Source organism: Pseudochaenichthys georgianus, chromosome 6 (assembly GCF_902827115.2).
Source record: "Pseudochaenichthys georgianus chromosome 6, fPseGeo1.2, whole genome shotgun sequence".
NCBI classification, from domain to species: Eukaryota; Metazoa; Chordata; class Actinopteri; order Perciformes; family Channichthyidae; genus Pseudochaenichthys; species Pseudochaenichthys georgianus.
The window spans coordinates 35142824-35155321 of NC_047508.1; the positions used below are offsets into that span (position 1 = coordinate 35142824).

A 12498-nucleotide genomic window follows, 5' to 3' on the forward strand; every position below is an offset into this window, starting at 1 on the left:
TTACATTGCTTTAAGAAATAATCCTGTAATAACAAGCACGAACAGGAAAAATCATGAAGCCAGAAAAACTTAAAGAAACCGTAGATAAGCTTTTTGTTTGTTATATATTTATACAAATAAAAACTCTTATTGTTACTTATTTATCCTAATCATATGTCTCTCTCTCTCTCTCTCTCTCTCTCTCTCTCTCTCTCTCTCTCTCTCTCTCTCTCTCTCTCTCTCTCTCTCTCTCTCTCTCTCTCTCTCTCTCTCTCTCTCTCTCTCTCTCTCTCTCTCTCTCTCACACCTTTTGTTAAGTTTTGTTGACATTATTTCCAAAGTAATGACCTGTTATCCAGATGCTTTACTCATTATCCTCAGGGCATGTTAATCAAGGGTAAATCTAACTTCCTCCTAACACATCTTTCTTATTGCCTCATTATTGCTAAAAGGGTAATACTCAGATACAATACGACCTACTCCAACAAAAGAGCTGGATGACTAAAGTAATCCCTTACATTCATTTGAGATGCTTTAAAAAACAAACTCTAAATTTGACATCATTTGGAAACCATTACTTACATTGCGGGTTGAAATGAAAAGACTAAATACAGTTTAAACCATTTTAACATTGGGCAGGAGCATCTGGTCTTCATGGCCTCCCTCTCGTCTTATCAGGTAGACATTTCTTTCTGATTTAATGTCAAGTGGATACTTCTATAACACATCATTTGCAAACAGAGCAACAGGTGAATCAAGCTGCGTGATGAGCATATCAGAATCAGAATACCGTTATTAGTCCCACAGAGGGGACATTGACATTGTTACAGCAGCCAAAGACAGCGTCATGTAAGACGCATGCATACAAAAGTATTAAAGATAACAACAATTAAGAAAAAATTACAAAATAGACATCCTGTAATAGTTCTGAGGATTTAGCAGCCAGGTATATATTGCACATAGTTGGTTGGTATTTAACAACAAGGGGTGTAATAGTGTATATGTAAAGATGTTGTATCCTGACTGTGGCAGAAACCCTTGTACACGCCTTCATTACATCCCGTCTGGACTATTGCAATGGAGTCCTGTCCGGGGTTCCCAGCAAAACCCTGGATAGGCTCCACTACCTCCAGAACTCTGCCGCCAGGCTTCTCACCCACAGCAAGCCATGGCACCACATCACCCCCACCCTCATCCACCTACACTGGCTGCCGGTCAAGTCCCGGATTCAATACAAAACCCTTTCTGGTCCCCCGGCGTCCTTTATTTATTTATTTGGTTTGATTGTCTGTTTGTTTGTCCACCATGTACAGCGACCTTGGGTCCCTTGAAAGGCGCTATATAAATATCATTTATTATTATTATTATTATTATTGTCCTTACCTTTGAAGAGGAACTGTGAGTAGTACTTGAAGGTGTTGTAGGACTGCTGCATGGCGATGAAGCTGGGGTGCACCGCCTCCCCCTGCTGGCTGCCCCAGGGCTGTGCGATCAGCTGCGCCCGGAACTTCAGGATGAGGCTGAAGATGCTGTGGATGATGTTCATGACGGGGGCCGCCTTCTCCGTCAGCAGACCCCTGGGGGGACAGGGAGGGTGCAGAGTTTAGGAAACATGACAAGGAACTTTGAGATGACTTCTCGGAAGGGCTGGCATCATACACGGGAAAGTGTGATACTTACAACCTCACCTAATGAGATGAAATCATTCATCAGGTTCAAAAGTTAACCTCCCATCCGTCTGGAATTTTAATTAAGTTGTTACGAAGAGGGTGAATTAATTGTGTATGAAATGATGGGCGCAGAGTGCCACTCCAACTTGCTGAGCCTGTACAGAGCCCGGAGAAATGATTAATCTCCAGTGAATTTTTCTGCATTTTCTTCCATGTTGCGTCCTGAAATCCTGATGGTGTGTAATATATATATATATTTACTGTCTACGTTAACATTCACAAAACTTAGAACACCGATAAAAAAACGTGTAATTTTGACTGTATTTGAAGGATAAGGGTTCCCCAAAAAATGCACCAAGTTGGGCTGCAATTATAAATCTGCAATCCATAAGTTGATTTAATGAGTTGAGCAGAAGACGTAAAGACCAATCATTTCTAGTTAGGTTGATTTGAATATCTTTTAGTTTTGGACTGTGGATCGCACAAAATAAGACATTTGTTTTCAACACATTGAGCTCTGCAAAATATTGATGGACAGTTTTAATTATTTTCTGGACCTGAGCCCAAATAAAAGTGTTTTTCTCGGGAGGCATCCATCCAACCGTTTCTCTGCCAATAATCACCACATTTCAAAATCTGCATACCTTCATACTGTAAAGTGTCAATAAAAGATCAGACAACTGTAAAGAAATCTACATTTGATATGAGAAAAACCCTCAAATCCTTACTTATGTGTTACTGACTTTGTGCTAGTATTTATCATTACATGTTAGACGCTTTTATCCACAGCGACTTACATACTCAATACCGTGGGCAATCCCCACAGGAGCAATACGGGGTGACGTGTCTTGCCCAGGGACACAACGACATGCTGACTGCAGTGGGGTTTGAACCTGTGACCCCCTGATCCGAACTCCAACACACAACCCACTGCACCACACGCAGTATTCTTTTATACAACATTTTGACAATTTGTGTAACTGCTGTACATGTAGAGATGTCCATCGGCCAAGCACTTCCATATAATGCCTTTAAATGCACGCAGCAGATTCTATCAATCCAAAGCGTTACAGTTATGCTACCAGGCATTTGTGACTTCCTGTCGAGAGGACTGCTTTGTGACTCATGCATCTGTACATCTATGTCCACAGGTGACGTGTTTAGGTGTATTCAGCATGTGTCTATTCATGTTCTTTATGCATGCAGTCTTTGAGTTTACAAGGTGCTCTGCTCTCACATGGGGTGCACAGGCTAACAGCTGATAACGCTGAAAGCTGTGATCGCTCAAAAATACTGCAAAGTGGAACATGTGTTCTTTCAAGGGGACACAAGGACATTTGATCTTGGTCCAAAGTGTTTCCTACTTTGCAACAAATTGAGGAAACATATCATATCATCTACTTTGGGGATGGAGGCAACAGCTGGTATGATATTGCACGTGTAGCTCCAGGCCTCACCTGAAGATGGCTCTGTTGAGGTAGTCTGCGTGCGTGCGGTGGATGGCGTCCAGGTCGTTGGCAGTGGCCAGTTTGGCAGTGAACTCCATCCAGGACACTTGGAGGATCTGGTTGGTGATGTATCCCTGTATCACTTTAACAAAATGCTGCATCTCATGTCTGTAGAGCTGCAGCTGATGAAACTGCACCGAGCGGCCCGCACCTTTCACCAGAGCTGAGGGGAGTCGGATGGAAACAAGTCAGTGCTGCGGGGAAACATTTGCTGGCATTTAAATGTGGAGATTTACTGTGAATAATATTGTTTCAGTGAAGGCTACATCCCTCGTACACCTTAACACTACGTTTTACCCCTTCAGAATATCCATTTAAGTAGTCTCTGCACAGGCTCCCACTGATCAATACTATCCGGCCCAGTGAAGCACACTGTTTTGACCACAGTCCCACTGCTATGAGACGTATAAATAAAACATAAAGGAATCACAGCATCCCCCTCAATGAATATTTTATAAACAGTTGAAGCACAACGGGAAGAATTGTAACTCCTTCTGCTCAGAGGTGAAGTTGAGTCTGAATGTCAGCTCCCTCCTCTTCCTCACCTGTCCTCTTGAGGTGGAACCAGACCTCGCGGAGGCTCCACACCATGTGTTTGAGCTGCAGCACGAACGAGAACAGACGGTTGTACTTGTTCATGCAGCTGTCCGTGATGATGATGTTCAAAGGCCAGTCCACCTGTGAGATGACGGGGAGGAAAAGAGACGGGGGGTGAACAAACAGTGTGTGAAGGTGTGAGTGTGAAGAAGGAAACGGAAATTATGAAGAACAGGTAAAATGAAGCGTGACAAATTAGGTGAGGGGAGGAGAAAGGTGTGAGTGCAGAGATGTTGATTGATACAGGAGGTGAGAGGATTGTGAAGGGAAGGCAGGGTAGTGAGAGATAGGGGGTGGGAAGGGAATGAGGAAAATGTATATGGGGAGAGAGCATAGCAAAGAAATGAGAAGCAAAAGATGGAGAGGGAGGAGATTGAGGAAAGGTAAAACATGGAGATTCAGCAGGAGAGGGAGCCGTGAGGAGGGAGAAAACACAGAGCAGAGGACAATATGTGCGGCATAAGTAACTGTACATGTCATCCGAAAGACTCAACTCCAATCAATCTGCAAGGTTCCACCATTAAGTGCTTGATAAGCTCATTTTCCACACCCAGAGCAGTTTGTCAAAACATGACAGGTCGTCACATTCAAGCTGCCACTCACGCTGCGACAAGCGCACTCATGCAAGCGCTCGCACTCCGTTACTCACTGCACTGAAACACAGCGCCTCACCTTGTAGCGCAGCTCCAGACAGTTGAGGGAGTCGGGGGCGTGCGGGTGGAAGGTCTCTGGGAGGAAGCGCAGGGCGAAGGTGAAGTTACCCGCTAACGGTGTGTCTCCGTGTAAGCTGTACTGCAGGGCCTTACTGAGGATGGAGTTCAGGACGAAGGGGGTCAGCAGCTCCCCGGGGGTCTGCCCACTGCCCATCTGCAGGGACGAGACATTTGTCAAATAATTACACAAAATGTAAAGGTCACCTATTATGTAAAATCCACTTTTTCACGTCTTTTATACATCAACATGTGTCCCCTCTGTAAAGAGATTCTGAAAGTCTCAGGAAGAAAGACCCCCTCTCTTTTTGTCCTGATCCATTTATATAAAAACCTGTCTGAAAAAGAGCTGATCAGATTTTGGCCACTTTATGATGTCATAATGTTCTCTTGCCTTGTGTAACCATTAGCCAATCACCAATCAAGGTACCCCCCCCCCACCCTTATCACCTGAATCTCCTCCTAGAGCACCATTGTGTTCTTTTTAACCAAATATCTCTCAGAGGCGCGTGGGGAGGGGCTCCTTATTTTTCATCTAAAGTAACAGACACAGGGTGTTTCTCAATGTCGAGGACGCTTCCTTGGCAGCACATGTCTTCCGAGTCACTTCCTTCAGAAGCGAGGCAAGAATCCTTCCTAGCCTTGGAAAACGAAGAATGGCGGAACAGGCTAACAGGTGTGCGTTATACAGTATGCGAGGCCCCGCCTTAAATGGAGAGCGATTTCCGCCAAAGATTTGGAAATTGGTCCGTGCGCAAAGCATTGTGGGGATTTTAAGACCGCGGGGGATACACATGTGCAGCCTCGAAATTTCTCGCTATGAAGGACGCCTGCCTCGGTAGAAATCCAAGGAGCCTGGACATTGGAACAGTCCTTCGGCGGGACTCGATGACGTAGCATCCTTGAAATAGTGGCTCTGGAGCATCCTTCCTTGACATTGAGAAACACCCAGAGAATCAGCCCTTTTGAAACAGGGCTAAAACAGAGGGGTTTATGGGATACTACAATGTTTGGTGTTTCGAGGCAAACACTTCAGAGACATGTTTTGAATATATCCGAGACCTATACTATATAGATGAAAAACAGTATAATAGGAGACGTTTAATCGTACCTCTTCCAAGTCTCCTCAAATATGCAACCAAGGCCTAAGAGTTGGCAGCGTTTTCGATGCGTGTAGTCGATTACAGTGATTAGCTGGCTTTCCGGTTGAAGGTGTGCTAATCAGTGAGATCAGCTGGTGTAGTGTTTGGCTGGAAACAAAATCCTTCTGTCTGATGGGCCTCATGAGACGGATGTACATGAATGTTTGTGCAGAACAACACCGAGGTGCCAAGGCTGTGATTGTTATATCGCGGCAGATAGCTTCGGGGTCTGAGAATCTAAGCAGGGAGTCCATTTGATGAAGCAAAACAGCCACTGAGACGTCAGATATAACATATTCTTAAATTAAATTGTAAAAATAATGTGTCAAAGCTGTACGCCCAGACAATTATCACCTGTGTCGGCAAATACAGCTAAACAGCAAAAAAGCTTGAAAAACTGGGTGACTAATAACTACAAATTTCACATCAGAGGATATGAACACCGACACAAGACATTCACTAGGGAATGAAACAAGAGTCAGGTACATTTAAAAAAAAAACAAAAAACGTCTAAATCTGTGTACTGGAGTGTTAGTGTATGCCTAGGGTATTACTCAGGATGTACTTACTGTTCATGCACAAAATCATTTAGTGTACAAGGTGACCTTCGCCTGCTCTCAAGCTTCGCAGCAGTTAACACTGAATGCATGCAGTAGAGAAAAAGTGTTTGTTTAAAATGTATTGCATTAAACTGGAGACATTAGGCCTTGACCAAGTTGTCCTTGCTCGTCCTGTGCTAGAATGCAATAAATACATCTCCCTTATTTACTTGAGATATAGGAGTTATATAAGAGCTTCACCTTTTCAAAGAGCAGATCGCTGAGGGACTGTGCGAACTCGCCATCCTCCATCAGCAGGAAATGGCGCAGCGCCTCAAAGTGTCTCTCCACCCCTAACTCCACAAAGAAGTAGTCCACCACTGCCTTGTTCACCAGAGAGACACTGGGGATGGAAGGTGGAGGGGACAATTAGCAAAATAAGAACAGTTTACATTCAAGAATGAGGGTAAAATGTCAACAAAACGTTCACATGTAAGAGGTTTATCTCTCATTCAGAACAATGGAAAGGCTCTCCTCTCACTGATTACTGCACATCACCATGGACACCTTTGATCTCTGGGCTCAAGCACAGGTGTTTCATAACGTCGTTAGCTCAAACATAAACACCTGTGTGATGGAACATGATGATGTCATAACTCCAACTGACACCAAACATTACATGATGGTTAACTCTGTGGCCCTGAACAGCTCTACATTAAATGTGGTGTTACTATGGCAACACATCCCTCACCATAAAACTGCTGACTTGCATATTTAATCAGCTCTGGAGAAAGCTCAGGGAATATACTGGTGTTTCACTTTTTGGATCATTCCTGATTACCATTGCTTTAAATGATTCCTAACAAGTTGCCATTTTGTTTAACAGTGCGATAAGGTGAGGCTCTTTTTCCAGAAAAGTCAGCGGGGAAGATATGAAAATAGAGTGAAAAAAACTGCAAACATCACAGTGCCGTCTACGCATGCTATTAAAAAGTGTTAATACAAGTGTAGCGCTATACTGCTAAATATACTGCATCCCCTCTGTGTGCAGATAGGGATCAGAAAGCATTTCTTTACACACAAAGGCTAAACAGCACAGTGAGCAGAAACATTTCAGGTGAAGACTGACAAGCTTGTCTGGAGCTGTGATGGCATTTCAAACAGAAAAAGGATCCTACAAAGATAAAAAGAATATCAATTATTCCTCTAACAGAATGTGCACTCAACTACAGTTTAAGTGGATTGAAGTAGCAGAAAGATGACAAGAGATCAGTGAAAGCCTCACACCTGCATTTCTCTTAAACAAAGTAGTCCACTTCAAGTTGATATAATCACGTTTTTCTCAGACACTCAAAACTAACATTTATAAAACTACCATAAAATCCCGACCACACTTTGCTCCTGCAGCTTTCTCTCAGTCAGACACTTACTGTGTGGTGAGCGGCGTGGTGACGGCCTGTTTGATCAGAACTGGCAGTGAAACCAACTCGCTGAGCTGGACGGCGGTGGTGTCTGTGGCTTTGCAGAGCGTGGGGTCCATAGGGAAACCCCAGGGGCCGCGAGTCACCTGCTTCAACAGCTGACACTCAGGGGACGAAGCTGTAGGAGAGGGAGATCAAACTGGCATTGTAAAAAGAGCAAAGGAGAAATTATTTGTATAATCAAAGGAAAGATATTATCTTAATACTGTAATATGATGATAATAAATACTTTAACAATTCATTAAATGATTAAGCTTAGGGCAGATACAATTAGTCAATTTAATCAATGAAATTACATTTATTTGCAACTATTTAAAATAAAAGATTAAGAGTAATTCTGACCAAAACTGTCCGTTCCATTGTTCAAATGCACGTGTTCTTTTATGATGTTAAAGGTCCCATGTCATGGCCATGTCTACTGATCATAATTCCATTGTTGAGGTCTACTAAAATACATTTATATTGTTCAATGTTCCAAACTCACATTGGTTTCTCATACAGCATCTCTGGATTGTATGTGTATTCACTCTCTGTCCTAAACGGCTTGTTGGAGCTCCTGCCCCCCCTCCCTGTGAGCCCAGTGGCCGTCTGCGAGACAGCGAGACACAGCGAAACCCAGCCCCAAACACACACACACCCGCAGCCTGGCTGGGAGTTTGTGTGTGTGCCCAGGCTGAGTTCCGCAGTGTGTGTGTGTGTGTGTGTGTGTGTGTGTGTGTGTGTGTGTGTGTGTGTGTGTGTGTGTGTGTGTGTGTGTGTGTGTGTGTGTGTGTGTGTGTGTGTGTGTGTGTGTGTGTGTGTGTGAGGAAGTCTGCGGATTGGTCCAAACGTAATGGCTCCGCGGACGTAACGTAACTATACCCGAAATACGTCACTATAACCACAAAGTAAACAATGGAAAAAGAGAAATCTCCAACGAGGCGTTCCGGGGCAGCATACACAGGTATTTTCTGTGTTAGAGTTTTACTCGCTACAGGGTGTACTTTGAGGGTTTGTGACTCTGCAGACCGTTTACATGCATAAAAACCTTCATAACACAAAGGGCGGGTAATAACCAGAAAAGCATGACATGGGACCTTTAAAGTGGATATCTTCAGGTTTTGACTGATACTTGCACAAAACCACACATTTGAACATGTGGGGCTTTTGATATTTATTTGATCCTTAATGAAAATAATGGTTAGTCCTACTCCCAAAACTAAGATCTTTAAATGTGTTCCTCTATTATAAATACCAGGTTTTTAGTTTTTTTGAATATGCATACTGATCAGTGTTTTCATTAAATAACAATATATTGCAAGATGTTCATGTCATTTTGGCTAACTTCTATATTGATAGTAACACTCCCTGAGTAATTACGGCTGCTGACTTTGATCAGTAGTGTGGAAGATGTGTTCGGCTGACTGATTTCACGGAGACCCTGGGAGCCGGCATGAATAATAGCAGCGGAAAAGACAGGATATCACTTCAGCGAACCATGATGCATCCCAACCAAACATAAACCAGACTTAATACCCTTGTGAAATATCACTGCTTTTTATGCAACCACTGTGCATGCTGATGGGAGTAAATATTTAACAGCCTCTGGAAAAACATCATCCTGAACATGTCAAAAGATTGGGGTTGATTTACATGAAGTAAACTCAACGCTGTAAGGTGTATCATTTTTATATCTCAGCAATTTAACATAATGTTTTGCTCCATTTCACAAGATGTTTCATTTATCATTAAGTTATTTAGAAACATCAGGTAGCTAACTGGCCGCACATACTGTCCAACCATGTAGACATGCTCATATTCTTACATTTAGAATACAGAATATCACCGGAAGATCAGGGGGGTACAATATTATACCAGAATGTTTATGTAGGCTGCAACCGTTTTGTTAGGAAATGAATGGCTAAGGCTTTATTTTAGTGTTTAGTATCATCTCATTTTAAAAAGGTAGCAGATTTAGAGTATGTGCTCCCTCGCACAGTTTTAGTCATTCCGGGTATAAGCAGGAATCCTGAAGTCAAATGTAAAACCTTTTAAGACCTTTTTTAAGACCCTTTCCATACATTTTAAGACCTCATCACCACTTCGAGTTTTAACCGGTTACCTTGGCGACACACTTTACCTCACATTAACTATATACAGTATTGATTGTCCTTCCTCCTTGTCTTCCAACCATTTGGACGCAGACTTGCATTTCCCCATAACGATGTTGTTTAACAACCGGCGTAAACGGACCTTCGTGCGCTATCAAGCAGTGAGCGTGCGACGTCCTGTTCAGATGACGTCAAATCCAACGGGATGCCATAAATAAACTACACAGAATCAGACTACACACCTACGCCATGATTACATTCAGGCACACTGTAGAATACAACCTCTTTGGGGAATTGATATACTTATTGAAAACAAGCTACAAAATGTAATACCTTGGAAAACGCCCTTTAATACTTTTTAAGACCCTGCGAACACCCTGTCATTATTTTAAAGCAGAAGAGGTACAATTATTTGTATTATATTAACAACCAAATCATTTTAATTGTTTTGATTTGATTTATGCTTGGAAAACAGTTCCTATTTTATCTAATCAATAACTTTAGGCCATTGCTACTTAGATTATTAATACCAAATATTCACCTTTAGATAAGTTTAGTTTAATTTGTAATACTAATTGGCCTTAAAACTGTAACTCACTAATTTCTTATATAATTGTATTTTTATCAAAACGTTTTCTGTTAATATACATCAATTCATATCCTCTCCTACAAAGTCAAGCGGAGTTCCTCAAAATCTCGTTTTTGATCCACTTTGTTTCCTTTTTAGATAATAATTATTTGTCACTACATTGTATCTGGAATTGTAGCCCTTCTGCCCAAATGTCCCCTAGCACAGGAGTGGCCAACCAATCAGAGGTAAAGAGCCAATCATATTACTGTGTTACTGCAAAGAGCCACATCATACACGCAGGCACACATGCTGGGTGTATGTCCCCGACTTCTCTCTTCTGTTCTCAGCCTCTCTGTGTGCTCCCTCACTCTCTTCCTCTATGTGTCCCTCTCTATCTCTCACACGTACAAAATGAAAATCTAAAAATGAACAATAATTGACACACACACACACACACACACACACACACACACACACACACACACACACACACACACACACACACACACAACACACACACACACACACACACACACACACACACACACACACACACACACACACACACACACACACACACACACACACACACACACACACACACACACACACACACACACACACACACACATATACCTCCACTCAGCCAGATTTCCTATGAATGTCACAGTCCATGATATTGACAGAAATGGACTTAAACCTCTCCTACCAGTATTAAGACCAGAGGCCAGTTATAGTCAACCATCAATATTGTGTCTCACACACAAACTCTCAGTTAAAAAACATTTGAAAAAAGTTGTTATCTTACTATGCATGTTGCTTCTTGAAACCTGCAGAGGATGTGGAAGGGGCTCAAATGCATGAAAAGGCACATTTGCAATCTTTGTTAATCATTTAATAAAAATATGCCTGGCCTTTATTCTGTCTGTATCTCTCACACACATTCATGACAGTCATTTAAAAATAAATGTAAATAAATAAAGTGTATATTTGTTAATTCTCCTCACATGACATCTCAACTTTTACCTAACCCTCTGACTGACAGAAGCTCTGCTGACAGAGATGCACTTTCTCTCTTGTTTATTTCTTTACCGCGAATCATCAAATTCGGGAGCCCTTCTGTGTCAGTAGCCAGCTTTCCGGGGCAGGCCTTCTCACATACACATATACCACTGCCAATTGTTACCATTTTGATTTGACAATATTGAGTTATTACGGTTTTATCTGAGTTATATTTCTGCCGATCGGAAGCAGATCTCTCCCTTCACTGTCACATCGCGAGTGCAGTAAAGCCCGCCTCCAGTACTGCAGGATCTGCATTCTGATTGGCTAAAGCACTTCTTTGTTAAACTCTGTGTAACGATTGGGCTGGAACTTGTGTGTTGTTAACCCTTTGTTAACTGGGATACATATGGGCAAAAAAAAAAACACAATTCAAATTCGATATGAACTGAGGAGCCGCATGAGACTGGGCAAAGAGCCGCATGCGGCTCGAGAGCCGCGGGTTGGCCACTCCTGCCCTAGCATGTACACAAATGCTAATGTCTTGAACATCATAGTGCTCAGATAAAATGTAACCAGAGAAATGTTTTAACTAACCCATCAGGTTGTAGCAGTCTTCGTATTGTTCCACCTCGTACTGAGCACACAAAGCCAAGAGGTATTCCTGCTCAGACTTTTCTCCCGGAGACAAACTAAAGCCGGCTGCCCAGGACTCTGTGAACCCTGAGGAGAGATGTACAACAATGACTTTAACATAGAAACACAATCTGTTGGTAGACACAACAAACACTAATGCATCAGAAACAAAAGGGAAACAAATACAATCGCTGTATTTCATAGAATGTCTCGAAAAATTGAGTTTTAAATGAAAAGGCAGAGTCAGTTGATGCAAATTCAATTGTAGAGAACAAAACCATAATAGTGTTCAGTGGAAATAGAAAACTAGGCTTTGTATGCCAATTGCAGAAATGAAAAGAAGGGTGTTTTATTGAAGCCCTCAGGCATTCATTTCAATAATCAAATGTTTTCATTATCTACTTGTTGTGAACATCTATTTGAATGCATGTTTTTCTGTTGTCTTGAGTTGATGCAATAAAATAAAACAGAATGCAAGAGTGAGTTTATTGATCTGGAATATATTTGGATCAACGATCGTAACATCTTACAATACTATCCAAAGATTTCTAAGTGGCACTTAAGCGTGGCCTC

General features: G+C 42.1%; 1 protein-coding gene across 1 annotated transcript in view; it reads right to left on the minus strand.

The window, feature by feature from the left end:
• Nucleotides 1-12498, minus strand: part of tubgcp6 (tubulin gamma complex component 6) — a 32882-nt gene that overhangs the window by 1380 nt on the left and 19004 nt on the right. Inside the window, exons 18-24 of the mRNA XM_034085517.2 lie at nucleotides 11887-12012; nucleotides 7576-7744; nucleotides 6407-6548; nucleotides 4427-4621; nucleotides 3703-3835; nucleotides 3107-3320; nucleotides 1363-1556 (exon numbers count right to left, since the gene is read on the minus strand). Coding sequence (XP_033941408.1) covers nucleotides 1363-1556; nucleotides 3107-3320; nucleotides 3703-3835; nucleotides 4427-4621; nucleotides 6407-6548; nucleotides 7576-7744; nucleotides 11887-12012 — 1173 coding nt within the window. The remainder of the gene's footprint in view (nucleotides 1-1362; nucleotides 1557-3106; nucleotides 3321-3702; nucleotides 3836-4426; nucleotides 4622-6406; nucleotides 6549-7575; nucleotides 7745-11886; nucleotides 12013-12498) is intronic.